This window comes from Arvicola amphibius, chromosome 2, assembly GCF_903992535.2.
Source record: "Arvicola amphibius chromosome 2, mArvAmp1.2, whole genome shotgun sequence".
Taxonomy (NCBI): Eukaryota; Metazoa; Chordata; class Mammalia; order Rodentia; family Cricetidae; genus Arvicola; species Arvicola amphibius.
In genome coordinates, this window is record NC_052048.2 from 99,945,354 (window position 1) to 99,964,375 (window position 19,022).

Sequence of the window (19,022 nt, forward strand, 5' to 3'; positions counted from 1 at the left end):
TGCTGGGGTTATAGGCTTGTACCATTATGCTGGGCTTTCTCATGTGTTCTGGGGACTGATCGTGGGTCTGTCTGCTGGTATGGCAAGTAATCTTCCCAGCCTTGTGTTTAGACATTTTAATGTTAAGGAAACACTATTTTTTTTACCTCTCAGCTTGCTAAGAGTTTTTTGCTTTATTGAGGTTTTTTTCCCCTCCTTTACAGAGGCATACTGAGCCCAGGACCTCATGCATGCTAGCAAGCATGTGCCCTACCACTGAGCTGCGCGTGTCCCTGGCACTTTCACTTTTTACTTTACAACGGTATCTCATCCATTGTCGAAGCTGGTGTCTTTACTGTGTAGTATGAGGCAGGACTCTGAACTTGAAGTAAGTCTTCATGCTTCAGCCAAGTACTGCCACCAGACTTGACTGAAGTTTTCGCAAATGCCAGTGTATCTTTTTTGACTCATCATTGTGATGATTAATACTGCTAGCTTTCCTATATAAACTCCTACTTGAAGTTACAAAATACACTGACATTGATTGAAATAACTTTATTAAATAAATAATGGATTTAGGATGCTATCCTTTTTTCTTTCTTTGAGACAGGGACTCTCTATTTTGCTATGTAGATCAATTTGGACTTGAACTCGTAGAGACTCACCTGCTTCCACTCCTGAGTGCTGGCATTAAATGTGTACATCACCACACCCAGTTGGTTTTTTTCTTTCCCCCAGATTTTCTATTTTCAGAGCTTTAAAGAACTTATTCATAAAGCCACCTGAATCATGTATATGAGAAACTTAAGTTTTAGTTTAGCCAAATAGATAGTGTTTTCCCCCTTTGATTGCTTCTGTATTGAATGCTTAGGAAACCCTTCAGTTTGAGAGCTACATTTGAATATTTTGCTGTAATTCCCGCTTGGTATGGTTTTGTATTTGATTATTTAATCCATCTAGAATGGTCTTCGTATGAAGAAGGCCTAGCTTTCTCTGCCCTACCTGACTTGTTGACTAATGACTTGTTTATACCCCGAGAATTTGAACTGCAGCCCTTGTCTTATATGAAGTTATGTTCTCTAGGATGTGTTTTGGGGTTTCTAATGTTCTTTTTCCATAGATACATAAGCTCATTTTCCATACTGTGTTCATTTGTAATACCATATTGAGCACCTTGAGTTTGGGAAAGTCACTAGCTGGTTGTGCCTGTAAAGTCTCTAGCCAGTTCTGGGTGAGCACCCCCGATGCACTCTAAAGGGTATGAACTTAGGCTACTGAGGGCACATTTTAAAAAATCAAATAAAATTCCTGGAAATCGTGTGGGCAGAGGTCAGCTTCTCCAGAACCTGTGGGGGGGGGCAGTGTGGTGGTAGCTTGTCTACTGTTTCAGTCTCTGAAGGCAGGGGTCCCCAGACCAAGCTGGCTCTTGACTAGTCGTCCTGGCGAGGTCTGGATCTGACTGAGGGACTGTACCTCAGTGAAGAAAGCGGGAAGATGATCAAGGATGATTCCCAGCACTGACCTCCGGTCTCCGTAATTGCACAAACACATGCCAGTGTTCACCTATGTGCAGACCCGTGCACACACATATGAAGAGATGGGGGAATCTAGTGAAGAACTGTGTAAAGTCTATGGGAACAGTAACCGATCAATTAAAAAAGCTGTCGCCAGTAATCATGTCTTTCAGTGCTTCTGTTCATGGCTTTCACATATGTAATCTTATGTGTGGCTGTCTTTCAGAATAAAATTGAACAACAGCAGTGGTCAGTTTCATCAACCATCCACACGTTAGGAGAGAGTGCTCATAATCTGTTAGATAAGGTATTTGTAGGGTCGACTTAATACTATTTAATTGTGGAGCCATGTGAATCAGTGAGTTTCTGTACAATGTGTCCTTTGACGGAATGAACGTTTCCACTAATCTGGCTTATTTTTGTTTTACAGATGTTGTTTTGTGTTTGCTTTGGGATACCTCACAGTGTGTCAGATTACTAGAGTCTATATCTTTGATTATGGACAATATTCTGCTGATTTTTCAGGGTAAGATGAAAATTTGATTCAGTGACCTCTTCTATCTGTTCTACCAGAGTGGTTGAAACGTACAGACTGCAGTTTCACTTGGTACCTCCGCCGGAGGGCTGTTGAACGTTGTAATACCGTGGATGTCACAGCGACCCCTGGGCTTCTCAATTAATTGCCTTATAGAAACCTTCTAAACACAGAGCAGTTAGACTCTTCACGTGGCATTTTTGGTATTCAAAGTGGCTTCTAATTCTAATAGGAATTTCCGCAAGCACTTATAAGCATTGAAAGGCAGCCCATCCCCTCGCCCCCACGTCTGGAGAAGTGGCCCAGAGGTTAAGAGCACCCACTGTTCTTCCAGAGGACCTGGGTTCAATTCCCAGCACCCACATGGTATCTTACAACTGTCTGTAACTCCAGTTCCAGGGGATCTGACGCAGACATAAATGCAGGCCAAACACCAATGCACATAAATAGAAGTAAATTTAAAAAAAGAAAGTCAGCCCCCTCCAAGCTATATTCTTGCTACTTAGCTTTCTTCTTCCCTCCCTCTTTCCCTCCCTCTTTCCCTCCCTCTTCCCCTCCCTCTTTCCTTTCCTCTCCCCCTCCCTCCCTCCCTCCCTCCCTCCCTCCCTCCCTCCCTCCCTCCCTCCTTCCCTCCCTCCACAGAGTAGTGGAAAACACTTCTGGCTTTTGTTTCTCCAGAGGGGATTATTTCCTTCTGGGCACTGGACAGGTTTCATTCTCTTGTAAGGAGACTGAGGGAGTGTTAGAGTGTTAGGAGAGAAACGCAGCCTCTCGCCCTGAGCTAACCAGCTCCTGTCTTTGTGAAGAAGCGTGTCCTGCCATGTGAGGCCCACGTGGGCAACAGACTTCACACTTGACATCAATGCCTCTTGGCTTTCTCCATTGTCTGAGAAAGGGTGTGTTTTCTTCAGTCTTTCACCATTGGGCAGTATCAAAATGAATAAAATGTCCAATTTAATGATAAGCAAATTAGAAAAAAAATCGTATCTTTGTAGAAAAAATTAACAATAGAAATTGACCAAATTATTTGAGAAAACATTACAAGGGAGAATTTTAGAGGATAAAGTATCTTTTTCTTCCCAGTAAGAGTAAAGTATATTTAAAAAAAAATGGGCTTGGAGGAAAGCAAGTTGTATCCCAAAATAACAAAACCAAGCCAAAACAGATGACATATACTTTTAAAAAAAGAAGAAGAAAAGAAAGATGCAGCATCAGATTAAGAAATGAGTCAAGTGGAATTGAAATCCACACCTGGAATGGGAGGGTAATGAACAGACCAGCCACCCAATGTTTTTGTTGTTGTTTTTGTTTCTTTTTTTTCGAGACAGGGTTTCTCTGTAGCTTTGGAGCCTGTCCTGGAACTAGCTCTTGTAGACCAGGGTGGCCTCGAACTCACAGAGATCTGTCTGCCTCTGCCTCCCAAGTGCTGGGATTAAAGGCGTGCACCACTACTGCCCAGCCAGCTACCATCTTTAACAACAGATATTCTTAAAGAAAAGTTGCAGGGCAGAATCAGTTGGCTCCCTGTGACTAAGGGGGAGTGGGTCTGGTCACATGTTGTCATGGCAGGATGAAGTTGGGAACTAGTTGTAAAACTAACAGATTATGTAGAAAGCAGACCCCTGTTACAATAGCCACCCAAAGCTAACCATGTCATCCAGTGACTTTCCACCCCGAACCACGGAGCCCCAGGATCCAGGCTCTGTGTGCGGGTCCCAGGGGTGTCAAGCAGTGGGGACCCTGGATCCTCCAGCCTTGTTCTACTCACACCTGCTATGTTTTTTTTCTGGTACATTTCTTGTATTTTTTTTTAAACACCCTCACTTTAGCATAACCAGACTGAATTGGTTGCATCACCGTGCATGTTGGCCCTGCGACACTGCTGTGGGACTCAGCTTCCCAGGACCCTCACAGTCCTGCTTCAGTTTGATCTTAGCCATTGTCTTTTTCTTCTGCGTCATCTGCTGCTCTGCAGCCCCTTCCATAACATCTTCCTCTGCTAGCCACACAGAGGGTCTTGTCAGAACAAGTGTGTCATCACAGTAGATTAACGTGAAGGTTCATTCTCATGGTACAGCCCTCTGAGGAGGCGGCCTTTGCGCCACGGTCCTTCTGGCACCACCTCCTACTGGGGCTCTGGAGCCTTCTGATTTGGTTGTGGGTGGGGATTAGTGATCCAGATCAGAGAGAGCTCATGTCGGCTTACGGTCTATTAGCCTAAACTGCTACATGGGCCCACAAGCTAGATAACAGCTACTAGGAAGAACTTAATGATACTTTTTTCAAAGCTATTTATAATTTGACTTTAGCAGTATTTTGTTGAAATTTATAATTTAATTATTTTGATATAATTTTAAATGTTTATAGGGGAAGAAAAAACAGTGTAGCATTTTAAAGATAAACTGCCTGTTTATAATAACCACAGTGTTAGCCATTGGGAGGAATCCTTTGACTATTATTGGTGAATTGATAGAGATTAGGTGCAGAATTGAACGAATTGAAGCAAGCTGCGCCGGCACAACTGTGCCAAAGAAGTTCCTCTTTTAAAGTGGCCATAAGAGAAAAAGAGCCAGCTGTTGGGCAGTGCTCCCCATTCAGGAGGTGGGGATCCTCAGGTGTAGGACATCTAGGTATAAACAGATTTTTCTTGGGCCTCCAGCTCACAAAAAATGATGTGGAGCTCAGCCAATAGCTTAGGCTTGTTTCTAACTAACTCTTAAACTTAAATTAGCCCATATTTTTATTGATCTATGTTCTACCATGTGGCTTATTTTAACCTCTATCCCATTTTGTGTGTCCTATTCATTCCGTGTCTGTCTGGCTTCTCCTGGTGACTCTGCCTTCTTCCCAGCATCCTCTCTGCCCCAAAATCCTGCCTTGCTATTGGCCACTTAGCTTTTTATTAAACCAGTCCCAGTGAAATAACTTGACACAGTGTCAAGGATTATTCCATAATAGAAAGGGACAGAGAGGTCTGTCCTGTGAAGCAGATTAGGACAAGTGTCATTGTTCTTCAAAGTGTCGATGTCTAGATAGAGCACAGGAAGGGAGGCCCGGGACCTTGCTGAGGAATTGTGTAAATTTCCTGAATGAGACAGATTTTCTTGCTTGAGGTATGGGAGAACTGAGATACAGAGAGATGGAGGAGGGGAGAGGGAGAGAGGGAATGAGGGGAATAAAGAGAGAAAGGGAGGGGAGAGAGAGAGAAAGAGAAAGAGGGGTAAGGGAGAGAGAGGTGAGAGAGAGAGAAAAAGGGGAGCGAGGAAGAGAGTGAGAGAGAGAAGGAGTCAGAGAGAGAAGGAGTCAGAGAGAGAGAGAGAGAGAGAGAGAGAGAGAGAGAGAGAGAGAGAGAGAGAGAGAGAGAGAGAGACTGTCCCCGTATAACGTTAGGATCAGGATTTCTTTAGATAAAGACTGTCTTTTCACTAGAAGTTTCTAGTTGCAGAAAAGTTAGAAAGAAAGTCCCTGAAGTTGTGAGGTCTCACCTCAGCTATAAAAAGGTGATACACGAAAAGCACAAAATGATTAGTCTTCCTATCAGAAATAACTTTTAAAATGTAACAGAAAAAAAGAAGATCCTGTTTCAAAAGCAACTGTGAAGTGTCCAGGAATCTGTCTAAGAAGAAATGGGCTGGGCCCTGTGAAGACAGCATAAAACTTTACTCAGGGGTACGAGCTTGAGAAACAGCCTGCTTGTGTATAGATAGTGTTGCAAGCAAGAAGTTGGAATGTACGCAGTTGGAATAACAAAAGTTATGTTTTATAGCTGATATAACAAAAGTTATGTTTTATAGTTGATATAACAAAAGTTGTATTTTATAGTTGATATAACAAAAATTATATTTTATAGTTGCTATAACAAAAGTTGTATTTATAGTTGATATAACAAAAGTTGTATTTTATAGTTGATATAACAAAAGTTATATTTTGTCATGCTTAACGTCATCACCCAAAGTTCACACTCTGAGTTCCTAACTATGTCCTAAGCCTGTCTCCCCAAGGCTGCTCACCTGTGCTGCTCAGCTTAGCTGAAGGTCAGGGCCTGTCTTTAACAGTTGTCTCTGATTCAAAGGTCAGGGTCCTGGGAGACTCTCCTGAGGGCAGGTCAAGGTGAGGTCTCTCCAGATGTGCAGAGCAGAGCATTGCTCCTGGTCTCTGCTTATGGACCGTCCAATGGGCATTATGGGGTCTAGGACCATGTCTGGTTATCTTGAGCTAGTGATGTCACTGGGTTCTGGTTGTTGGGTGCATCCTTGGGTGTAAGAGGCTTCCTATGCTATTTTCACATGTCTGAAAGGCCTTTTTAGTAAAAAAGTTCTGAAATGCTTGTTACAGATAGGATAGTCAAATCCAGTAATTCTTCTCAAGGTAACCCATGGCCTTAATGCAGTCTTTGCCTTGATCTGATCATGGTGGACCAAGCTTGTAATCCCAATGACCTAGGAGACAGAGGCAGGGGGATGGTCACAGATTTAACTTCAGCATGGTCTACTCAGCAGGTTCCAGGCTAGCTAGAATACAGTGAGACCTTAAGAAGCCAACTCACAATGAAACAAAGTCAAAAGAATACCTACTCAAGGGCAGTGACCATCATACACAAACAGCAAGGAGGCAAGTCAAGGAACTGGGACAGAGACTGAAAATAAGAATACAGAGCAACGCGCTAACAAGATGGCTCGGAGGATAAAGGTGCTTGCCCTCAAGGCTGAAGGCCTGAGTTTGATTCTCAGGACCCCAGGGTAGAACAAGAGGGCGTCTCCTGGGAATTGTCCTCTCACGTGACTCCCATGCCCTCACCCTAAAGATATAAATAAAAGGTCATGTACAGAATAGCTATGGTGGGATCATAACTCAGGGGAGACATCCTGGCTCCTTTCTTCAAGTCACTGGATTAGACACTTGTGGTATAGTGAATACAATAAGCCCTTTGCCTCTTGTGACTAAAGAAATGGCAGGAAGCGAGAGCTGCGTTCTCCCTGGAATTGGATCTATCTTGCCAAAGGGATCGCTTAGGGTGTCCACCACAAGGCAAACACAGAAGGGTTCATGTCGAGTAATTCCCATTCAAATCAAGGCTGTGTTTTACAGCTAGGCATATAATATCAGCTGCTCAGTGGGTGTGGCCTGCCAGCTGTATCCCTCCCCCCCCCCCCACTGTGGAGGCCTACTGAGCATGTGTGATGCATTTGGTAGGGGCTTTTGTAGGAGCCGGTTCTTAAAGCAAAGGCAGAGACGGACGTAGCATAAAAGCTGCAGGTGTGGTTGTCGTTTCTGTCTCTCCATCCTGAGCAGCCTTATTCGAGTCCAGAGTCTAATTTTAGACATGTTTTTATGTTCTGCGAAATGAGTCATGAAGGCCGCTAGCTGTTCTTTATAATCCTCCCCACACAGTGCCCGGTAACTGTGTGTAAATAGGGCGATATGAAATAGTCAACCACCCGAGGCTTTGCACCTTCCCATTCTGGTGGTTTTTTCCTATGGGAGTGTCTCCTGGCCCTTGACCTACATTTGACTACAGGAAGCCTCCTGTCTCACTGCTAATGCTGGTCATGTCACCACAGGAGCTGTGGGGACTCAGTTGTCCTGAGTGCTGCGGCTGATTGAGTTGATTCTCATGGTCAAACATGGCAGAAAGACCTATTTACCTTGGGTCTGCAGAGCCAGCCCAGGCTCCTCAGCGATTTTTTCCTCAGTGCCCCCCCTCCACTCTCCTCTCTGCTCTCAACCATCTCTGCTTGTTCAAACCCTAGATGAAATGATTGGGGCACTTCTCCTCGGCTCTCTGTACCCAAATATCACTCATTAATTTATCTGCTATAACTCCCCTTTATCTTTATCCACGGGAGCTGTGTTCCAAGCCACAGGGGATGCCACAAGCCTCAGGCAGTAGTAATCCTGTTTGTACGGTTTGTCTACACACACGTAGCCACGTTGAACTTACACACCACAGAAAGAACTAAGGCTTCTCAAGCACAGGCGCTGGGGGCTGTGATAGTGGATTTAAGGCGGGGATGGCTGCTGGAGGGGTAATGGGCGGCAGCGGATGCCGCAGGATGGGCAGGAGAAGGAGTGACTTGTTATGCTAGGACAGAGGGGCACCCACAAGATGTCTTCACACTACGCACAGCAACATAAAATGTACAACATGGAGTATTTCCAAAGATCTCCATTTTATATGTTCAGACGATGGTTGACTATAGACAATGGGAACCATGGAAGGTAAACGGGGTGTGAGTGTGAGTGTGTGTGTGTGTGTGTGTGTGTGTGTGACCACTGTGTATGTGCAGTTGTATGTCTTAGTCTTCAGAAACAGCACTTCCCACTTCCCATTTGATTCTTGTGCCCTTTTGACATCTCATGCTCGAAGCGGTCCCAGGGATTTTGTAGGTGACGCTGTGACCGTGTGACGGTGAGAGAGGTTTGGTTTTTGGTAGAATGTGCCATGTCTCCGGTGCTGTGTAAAGTATTGGTCATGTTACGTCAGTTAATCTATACAGGGTCATTGTCCTCCCCACTTTATAGTCAGTCACTGTGGTTGACGGCAGTCGGGATTTATGAGTTTAAATTTTTTATCACCTTTTGTTAGTGAGCGAGTGTGTGTGCATGCGCATGTCTGCATGCACGTGTGCATGCACGTGTCAAAGAGTACAAATTGTAGGACTCAGTTCTTGCCTTCTTCCATGTGGGGCCTGAGGATTGAACTCACGTAATTAGGCTTGGTGGCAGGCACCTTTACTCACTAAGCCAGTTTACTGGCCCAGTTGGTGAGCTTTGATCCATATATCCAGCTGCTTTGTTCCCCACATCCCTACCCATTGTCCAATCAGTGTCTTGCATAAAACACACTCAATATGGACGACTCAGCTTCTTACCTGTTGTTCCTGTGTCCCTTCCCCGGCAGCCCCAAACTCTCTAGTTAGTTACCCTTGTCAGAAACCGTGGTGGTATCAGACCTCAAACCTTGCCTCAAATACACCAAATTGCCACTGGCTTTAGAACGCACGTAGTCCACCAAGCTCACTGCGGTCTGCCTGTGCTGGCCCTGGTCTGAGCCACCTCCTCTCTTTCCCCACATCACCTGCTTTCTTGTCCCCACTTCCGTACTTGACGGTCTTTGCTCGACCTACTCAGAGATGAAAGTGTTCCACAGAAAACCAGGTCAGGCCGGGCGGTGGTGGCGCTCGCCTTTAATCCCAGCACTTGGGAGGCAGAGGCAGGTGGATCTCTGTGAGTTCGAGGCCAGCCTGGTCTACAAGAGCTAGTTCCTGGACAGGCTCCAAAGCCACAGAGTAAACCCTGTCTCGAAAAAAAAAAAAAGAAAGAAAGAAAACCAGGTCAGCTCTTGACCCCAAACCGTCCAGTCCTTCTGTCTGTTAGGTCAAAGCCATAATCCTTGAAGAAGCTGCCTTCTACCCTGTCCTGTCTTCCACACGCTGGCCTCCTCGCTGCTCTCCCAAGGCCAGTCGCACGTCTGTCTTCAGGCTGTGACCTTGTTCTTGCCTCTGAATGTCCTTACCCTGGGCCATCTTTCAGTTGTCATCGCCGTTCAGATGTCACCTTGGAGTGTGTCACCTTGGGGTGTTTGTTAGCTCTCATTTGAACCCCCCTTCATTTTCCTGTGCAGCACTTGGCAGATTGTGATCTGTTTGTCTCTCTCTAGTAAGTCCTGCGACAGCAAGGATGCATTGTTCGTTGTGTCTCTAGCCGGGTCAAAGCTTGGTGCTTTGTAGATGCCCATTAAGCGCTATCTTCCGTAAATCATGAGGTGACTCAGACCCTGCGTGCCTTAACTGGGCTCACATCCCACAGGCATTTGGTGTTGGGCAGGTGGGACTTGTCTGGTCTCCATGGGTCTTGTGGTTTGCGTAAAGGTGATTTGAGTGCAGGGACATAGTGACTTGTCTCTGTTGTTAGTACCAGGGCCTGGTAGCAAGTGGGTGCTTGTAGTTGCTGGGACAATAATAGACAAGCATCGTTTGAGTTCAGCCGTAGCCACTTCCGAGATAATGAGACCATGCTGAATGTGCATGTTTATTTTAAGCCTGCCTTCTCTACTAGCGTCAGCTATAGTTGAGAATTACTTCAGGATAAAACCAAATTATTCTATTCTCATTCTTTGTAGAGAAATGGATACTTATAAAAATTTCTCATCGTTTTTATATCAGAAAGTCTAGCGGTTTTGTTTTTTTTAGTTTTGGTTTTGTGTTTTTATGCCTTCGTTCAGGGGCTGGAGTGATGGCGCAGAGGCTAAGAGCACTTGCTGTCCTTGCAGAAGACCCAGGTTCAGTTCCTAGTATCTGCATGGTCGCACACTGCCATCTTCCACGCCAGTTCCAGGGATCGTACGCCCCCTTCTGGACACCACACACATATATTATGCAGACAAATGCTCATACATATAAGATTTATTATATTAAAGAAAGTCTTTTATCTTACAAAAAGTCTTTTTTTAAAAAAAAATCCCTTAGTTCAGAGGAGTAACTTTGTATAGCCAAAACTGTCCTGTCAATTACGTATTTACTTGAGTAGTGGAGGTCTCTTTTCCTCTCCTCTGGCAGTCTCATGCCAACACAATGACTTGTCACTTAGAAGATGGAGGAGGTCTCATCCAGGCCATGGCCCCTCCCTTGGTACCTAGGGCTGCTTTCCTGCCTGTTCCAGGATAGACAGGTTCTTTACCCACCGCCTGGCAGGCTAAGTCAGATTCTGGGACACGAGGAGGGATTAGGTGTTGGGGAATGCCCTTTGCTACAAAATCAACAGTTAAAAACTGTCCCTACTTGCTGCTCTGAAGGGATGCTCATAAAATGTGTGCTGTGGAGGGAAACCAGCATCTCCTCTCTGATACAGTGTTGCCCTGGTTTCTCCAGTGGTGTTTTCTCTGTAAGGCAAGCTCTGCCTGAAGAGGGTGTAGGTTTTGTTTTCTCTCCATTCCATGCTTCCACTCCCATCATCCCTCTGGTCTCAAGCTGCACTCATCTCTGTGGTGAGTTTGCCCATCTCTGCCCCTCTCCAGATTCCTAACTCTCTCTGATCCGTTCATCCCTTCTGGCATTTCTGGCGAGCCCTCTTTTGAATCTTCATCCTCAGCACCCTCCTCTGCAGTCTGTACTGATACCTTCTGACTGCAGTCCTGTGTTCACTGTGCTCCTGGGAGCAGGGTGAGCCAGAGGCAGTGGACTGCCACTCCGGAAAACCAAAGGCCACACATGGGGTGGATGGTCACCAGTGGTACTGGGGGGAAATCGGGGTTCTCTCTTTGGGGGTCTTTATCTTGTTAATAAAAGAATTTAGATACAATCTGAGAGGGACACTCAGGGATGGTTTTGTTATTTATTATGTATTATGGTTTGAGAGAAAAGCAGCAGGACGTATGCTGTGGGCAGAGGTTCAGCCAGCCTGTGTTTGAATGAACAGAGAGGAGATGTTTAATAGGAGCTGCCCCGTGGAAGGGCAGCAAAGCTGTCTCTGCAGAGTGGCTCCGGGAACAATGGCTCGAATAGGGCAGGGGCGGGCAGCAGTTGGATCTGGCATCTGCTCCTCACCTTCTTCCCTCCTTTGCTAAGAATGTAACCTTGGAGTCGGCGATGCACCTAAGCCTGGTTCAGCCTCCCAGACCAGGATGTGGTTCTGTGAGGTTCAGAATCCTTGCACCGCATGAAGAAGAAGTTCCCTGAAGGCTGCACATGCTCAGTGGGACATCATATAAGGACATCATAGTCGCAAACACAAACTGCATCTCTCAGACGTATTATATATGATACCTGTGGCTGAATATGCCACTGTATTGGTATTACAGAAATTTAGCTTATTTTATCAATTTGTTTTAGTTACATGTGCATGGGGATTCGAGTTTAGAACTGAATGGCATTTTACAATTCCCTATGAGAAGAATCAGGCAGGTTGAGAACAATGAGTGCCCCCCCCCCACCCCAAGGAGATGTAAATCTCAGGGCATTTGTATAATCCTCAAGGATGTGAAGGATGCCCTGTATGCAGAACAACCTGGGGGATTAGGCCGGCTGAGCAATGATTTCCTAGGTAAATTTAAGAATTGGCTTTTAAGGGAGCCAAGAGACCCCTTTCCCTTTCAAGCACAGGCAATTGGAGAGCAGCCCTCGTCTGACCTTGCCCCTCGGAGCCTGAACTCTTCAGGGCACAGCATCCAGAGTGAGATGTGGACAGCAAAGCCTTGTGCCCCTGTGTGCTCGCACTGGGAGGCAGCGCATCTGCTGGGAGAGTGTGGAACCTCCCTGCTTGATCCTGAGCCTTTACCCCTCAAGACCAGCTGGCCCTGGCCACCCCGTGAGGGTGATTCCGTGGGGTCCTTTGGGAGACTTGGAGAAGACAATGCGGTGAGAGTCCTAGCTCTCTCAGCATGTGAAACACACTCTCTGCCTATTGGCAAATGTAACTTCTGAGTTTATTGTCATTTTAGAAAGTCAAATGACCATCTGAAAGTTGATGCTGTGAGGGGTGGGTGTGATGTAGGGGTGGGGTGTAACACAGTGAGGGGTGGGGTGTAATGCAGGGAGAGACAGGGTTTAATGCAGTGAGCTGGTGGGCTGTAATGTAGGAGTGATGTGTACCGCAGGGTGGGGTGTAATGCAATACAGTTTTTATTTGGCTGATTCGGTTTTCCTCTACAAGTTAGCCTTTCAGTTAGAATTCTTACAAGATGTAGGAGGAAACACTGCTGTTTCTTGTAATATGTATAAGACAATTTCTCTTTTCTTTAGCAGACAGCAGGCTTCTGGGTTCTGGGTGGCTGGCATCAACATGCCCTGCTTTCAGCATGGAAATGGCATCCTGCCCCTTTCTTTCTTCTTGTCTCCCTCTTGCTGTTTGGCTCCGCTCCTCTTAACCTTCTCATCCAAACTCCTCTAGCTTTTGCTCATCTCCCCCTTTCTCAGGCGTCCTCTGTTCTCTTTGATGTTCGGCCTTGGGCAGCAGGCCCAGAGGATGCTGGGGGAGGCGCTTAGGCACAACCTGGCCGTATCTGGAGTCCTTGCACTTCTGACCCACAAGCTGTCATCTTAGGATGCATAAGTTGGAGGCTGCCTCACAGAAAATTGTTTTCAGGCATAGGGCCCTCCTTTTACTCACTTTTAAAGCCACAGAGAAAGAAAACCTTGATTTCTTCTCTCTTGCACTTTTTGAAGACAGGAAACCGCAGAGTTGTTAGCTCTTAAACCACCCCCCATGAGTTTTTGATACGCTAGAAACTTGAGGCTCTACTGTCAAGTAATCAGGGTTGAGCCTGTTTCCTGTGTCATGCACGTTGTTGTGACATCCTCTGTTTAAAATATCTGCTTTTGTCTCGTCACAGCCCCATGATGATTATTACGCAGAAGATCACTAGTCTGGCTTTCGAGATTCATGACGGTAAGAATCTGGAAGTTAATTCTTCATCACTGCAAGGAACCCTACTTGAATAATCTTTGATGTGAGATATTACCCTGAAGGGGAAGGAAGGGAGAGACAGTGTTGTTTAAGGTTATTAAGTTGTGCTTCACCCCCAGTTCCATGTTTTCTCTTTATTTTTAATTCAATTGTATGATAAAAAGCATAAATAGTCATATGACCCATATAATGGACCTTTGGTTTCAGTCAAGTTTGATTCCTAATTTTATTTTCTTACATTTATATTGAAATTTGTATGTTTCTCCAATTCTATTACTTTGTGTTTACACCAATATACACACACGTTTTCAGACTTTTAATACACATATGTACCCATTTTATATGTTTAATAAGTGGATATGGGAAATGTCAGCAATCGAGACTCCTTGGGCTGTTGACTGGGTTCCTCAGAACAAGGAGGGATAGCTCTCTCTGAGCAGAGTTGTCTGTCTGTACCTGCACCTGTGTCCCCCTAATCCTGTACTCTCCCTCCCCCAGCCCAGTCCCCACTTGTGGGCAGGGCACAGCCTTGATAGTTCTGGGGTAAGGGCCCGGGAGGACTTGGCCTCCTCTCCCCTTTTACTTCTGACAAGCAAAGTTGCCCACTTCTTCGTTGTCTGGGGACACAAACCGAAGGGACAGATTTCCTTCACAGTCACTGGTCCATGTTTAATCCCCTGTGTGTTCGGCCGCAGAAGGGCCCCTGTGTGTGTGCCCTTCTGGAGCAGAGCGCCTCCTCCTGACCATGTACCTCTGGAGGCGGCGGCATGTGCATGGGGTGGTTGAGGAGACCCACACTTGACGTCTTCTGCTCCTGCTTTGTGTTTCTCATCTCCATGTTCATAGCCAAGCCCACACTGGAGGTCCTTTTTGTGCATGGCCATCCATGGACGCGTCCTGTAGTCCTTGCGTTCTGAACAGGGATGTGGGCAGAAGTTCTCAGACCCTGGCCCTGGAGTCCTGAAGTGGATGCTGTGGATGTGGTAGATCAGAGCACCCAGTTGTGTTTAGGTGCTGAGACCCACTTGTCACACTGACTGACAGATCCTGCCTGGGATGAGGATGGAGGAACATGCCTAGAAGCCCCTGCTAGCAATGTATGTTAAACTCGGAACCAAAAGGACAGACAGCAGGGCCCTATTTTGTTATCTGGTCTTTGGAATATATTTAGCAAGCGGGTTTTTATTAGCCTTGCCAGCTTTGCCTGGGATTCTTCCTGGGAAGTGGAGCATCCCATCCTACCAGACGTCCTCCTGCAGAGCAGCAACCCCATACCTTATGCTTCAGGGCTGGACCAGCTCCTAGCCTCCTGTTTCCTCAGTGACTCTCACAGGAGAGGACCTGCTTGTCTGGATTGAGAACTCTAAGCCCATGCCTCGCATGGTCTCAGCATGCGGTGTTGCCTTTGCTACAGTTTGTTCTGATGAAGATTCTAAACATTGAATAACAGAAGTACTTGGGGTGAGGTTTAGAAGAAGCCAGGAGCAAGCTTCCCACAGTGGCGTCAGAGACAGCACTGGCTACTCCAGCTGCAAGGATGGGAACACCTGTGATGTATCTTCTGCCAGGAAATTCCTTAGACCTAGGACCCCCAGATTACTTGTCGGGAGCAAGGCAAGCTGACACCAGTGCCTAGCAGTTGCAAATTCCTGGTGGGAAAGCGGATGTTGAGAGTAAACAGTATTGGCACAAATAGTTGTGGCGTAAGGAACATTTGTCTCAGTGTAGGTACTGTGTGCCTGCCAAGCTCCAGAAACCAGCAATGGGTCATGCTAGCAGGCAGGACCTGCTGAGGAAGGGCAACAGCTTCCGTCCATGTGAACTCCGGGCAGAGGGTCTAAAAACTCACCTCTCCTGTGGCTGGGTTTTTAGCTGCCAGTCCAGTGGCAGTATTCGTACTACCAGCTTCAGGAAGCAGATATTCTATCTCGGATAACTTCTAGGCGTGGTGTTGAGACATCTTGCTCCCCTTACAGAATGCAGCCTCCTCCCCTGCTGTTCTAGTTTTAAGTCCTGTACAAGAGACCTGTGATGTGTCAGTGCTGAAGGATGGCACAGCCTGGCACTGTGTTGGTCATGACAACTGATATGTGCCCTGGCAGGCAAGGGTGGATTGGTTTTTTATCATTGTTGTTGTTTGGTTTGTTTGTTTTGTTGCTACAGCCTAGCTGGGTGCTTGTGCTTGATAAGGAAATATAAGAGTCTGATTTCTATCTTAGGCTGAACTATAGTCATTTGTATTTTTTTAATTTATGTTTTTTTAAGACACGGTTTCTCTGTTGAACAGCCCTAGCTGTCCTGAAACTTGCTCTGTAGACCAGGCTGGGCTCAGAATCAGAGATCCCCCTGCCTCTGCTTCTCAAATGCTAAGATTAAAGGCGTGCACCACCACTGCCCAACATATTAATTTGTCTTAGCTTCAAACATGATATCTTAATTTAATGTTTTAGCAGATCTTCTATTTCTTAGTGTCCAAAGTTTGAGCCTTTCTCTGAGAAGAAAGGCTGGGCTTGTAAACATAGACAAAATTATTCTATAAATACAGTTTGCTTTAAGTTACATGTTTATTTTCCTTGGTTTTGCATTCTAAAATGATAATAGCCTCCTGGGTCATCATAGCAGGGTACTCTGGCAGAGAAGCCCTAAACTACACTAAACACTTAGAAATGCTGCAGAAGGCTTAGAAAAGGGCCAGGGAGACAGCTCACTGGGTCAAAGCATGGGGACCCGAGTTCAAATCCCTGGAGTCCACCAAATACTCGGCATGGCAGCATACACCTGTAACTCCAGTGATGGTGGTGCTGGAGACAGGAGGATCCTTGGGCCTTGCTGGATGGCCAGTCTAGCCAAAATGATATGTCTGTTCACTTAGAGACCGGTCTCAAAATAAAAAAATACTATGGAGAGCAATGGGAGAGGACACTGGACATTGAATCCTGGCCTGTCATGCATGATTGAGCATTTTTACACAGAGAAAAATACTGAATAAAGCACAGCAAAAAAGCCAGGTAGTGGTGGTGCACACCTTTAATCCCAGCACTCAGGAGGAAGAGGCAGGCAGATTTCTAAATTCAAGGCCAGCCTAGTTAGTCTACAGAGCAAATTCCAGGACAGCCAGGACTACACAGAGAAACCTTGTCTCTTAAATAAATAAATAAATAAATAAACCAAAACAACAGAAAACAAATACAACAAAAAGTTTGTATGTAGCAAAGCTTGGCATCACAGGTGACTGCTTACCTTCCCTTTTCCTGGTGAGAGGGAGGGAAGGAGGGGAGGGGAGGAGGTTCTCAAGAGAACACTGATGGCCTCATTTCCTTAGGTAGCCCCGAGAGTGTAGTCTCCTGTGGGGAAGAGAGGCTTGAGAGTGGTAGGAGGTCCCCCGGGGTTCCCCGTCTTCTCCATTTAAGTGGGATTTGTGGGTCTTATTTTGTCTTCTCTATACGGTTCCAGAGAGTAGGCACATGCCCCTTGAAGGGAACGATGGTTCCACCTCTGGCCGCGTGGCTCTGAGAGTCAGAGCTCATCATAGTCGTCTTGGCCTCTCTTGGCCTCTGTCTTCCTCATAGGCCTGGGTTTATTTTTCTTCTCTTTAAAAACAGATTTATTTATTTATTCATTGATTCCTTCATTCATTTCTTTCATGTATGAGTGTTTGGCCTGCTTCTGTCTGTTACGTGTTTACCGTGGCTGTGGCGACCAGAAGAGGGCGCCAAAACAGCTGGACTGGCGTTAAAGACAGCTGTGAGCCTCCACGAGGGTCCTCTGCCAGGGCAGCCTTATCACCCTCCAGCCCGATTTTTCTTCCTCGTTGTTGTCAAAATAGGTGTGCAGTGACACTCCCTTCCCTCAGTATTGGATGTATAAGTGGGTTTTTTGTTTTGTTTTTTTTGACATTATGCATGGGGTTTTGATGGTCCTGGCCATAATTTTCAGGTGACATTTTTGATTATTTCCTTAGACTAGGGTGTCTAGGATGAGAGGAGAGAAACGTTCCTCGAGTCTTTGCTATGTCAGTTTACAGAAACATAAGTGGTCCTCCGTGGTCCTTATCCCTACTAGACTCTCAGCAGGGAGTCTCTCTTTTTCTAGTGCTAATGGGCTCTCAGAGTGTCTTAAAGTGGTTGTAACTCTCTCATCTCTGTCTCTCATACACACATCATCCATTCAAACGTGTGTTTTACATAATTGAGGTCGTGCTGTGTGAGTGAGAGACTTGAGATGTTCTGTGTAAAAGGGGTGGCTTGTTCTTCTAACAGTCTAGGTCCCTTTGTTCTTTGCTGATGCTGTCCAGACTGACCTTGAACTTGATGCTATTATGCTTTGGCCTCCCAGACATTTAACTAATTGTGCTTTCATAATTAATCATAAAGTTGACTGTTTGTATGGTAATCGGTTGTCTGTGTTTCTTTTGCTAGTTTGTTTTCCCTAGTTTTTGTTCCTGTCTATTTATCTCAGTGTCTTTTAATGGCTTGAGTTTTATGTCTTTGGACACTGTTATTGTTTTGTTTTGTTTCCTACAAATGCTTTCTTAATTTAGTATCCCTTTAATCTTTAAATTGCATTTAGTTTTTCTTTTCTTTCTTTTTTCCTTTTATTTATCTATTTGTCTTTAAATAGTATCTAGTATTTATCCATCTATTTATATTTTTAAGGTATGTGTATCCATATGCTTTTGGTTAGCTGTAGCGATAGCCTCTTGATTGAGACGAAAGACAGACTAGATGTGTAAAGACGATGCACCTGCCTCCACTTTTATTCGCTGTTGTGAGAGAACCAGAGCACCGTCACTGCTCTGTGTTGAGCTACTAGCCCTTGGCACCGAGGGTTAGTCAAGGAGTTTTAATGGCTCTTTTTGAAAACTTGGCACTTTCTAGTAAGGATAGCAGATCTATAAGTGAAAATGTATTCATTTGGGAGATTTTGTCTAATTGGATAATTTCCTTCAGATGAAGTGACTAGTCACTCTCATTTCCCCGTATGTATTAAGTGTGTACAGGGCAAGGTGGAATGGATCACGTGATGACTCAGCAGCTATCTAATCTGTGTCACTATGAGAAAGAAAGAGATGGTCATTGGGCCCACACATGGAGTACAGCATGGATTTCAGATGAGGCAAGTGCCACTCTAAAGAGAAAACATAACTCACAAAGGTGTTTTCTTTCTGACCCTCAGGGATGTTTCGGAAGGATGAAGAACTGACCCCATCGCAGAGGGGCTTAGCTGTGAGGTATGTGTCTTTAGATCTACCATGACTTGTGCTATGTCCCTGGCTTCTTCCCTCTGCACTGCTGCAGGCTGCCAAGTTGTGCTGGGCTGAGCTGGCAGCTTCCCTGGGGCTCCCCTTAAGTTCATCCTTGTGGCTCTGTACCATGTTGTGCCTCCTGTGAACCTTGTGGGGCCTACAGGGCTCCCCCTAAGTCCATGTCTGTGCCTCTGTGCTGTGCGTGCCTTCTGTGAGCCATGCCAGGCCACCAGTGTCATGTCTGTGGGACTCTCAAAGACAGATGGTTTGTCCGCAGTTGTAGGGATTGCTGCTAATATTAGCTGCCACTCATGGGGCAGTGACTTGATAGCAGTGGTTGTACACA

The 19,022-nt window shown here is 45.7% G+C and overlaps 1 protein-coding gene across 1 annotated transcript in view; it reads left to right on the top strand.

The window, feature by feature from the left end:
- The window catches only part of Mboat2 (membrane bound O-acyltransferase domain containing 2), a 124,925-nt gene that overhangs the window by 85,107 nt on the left and 20,796 nt on the right, over positions 1-19,022 (top strand). Inside the window, exons 4-6 of the mRNA XM_038319839.1 lie at positions 1,924-2,019; positions 13,358-13,413; positions 18,607-18,661. Of these exons, the coding sequence (XP_038175767.1) occupies positions 1,924-2,019; positions 13,358-13,413; positions 18,607-18,661 (207 nt within the window). The remainder of the gene's footprint in view (positions 1-1,923; positions 2,020-13,357; positions 13,414-18,606; positions 18,662-19,022) is intronic.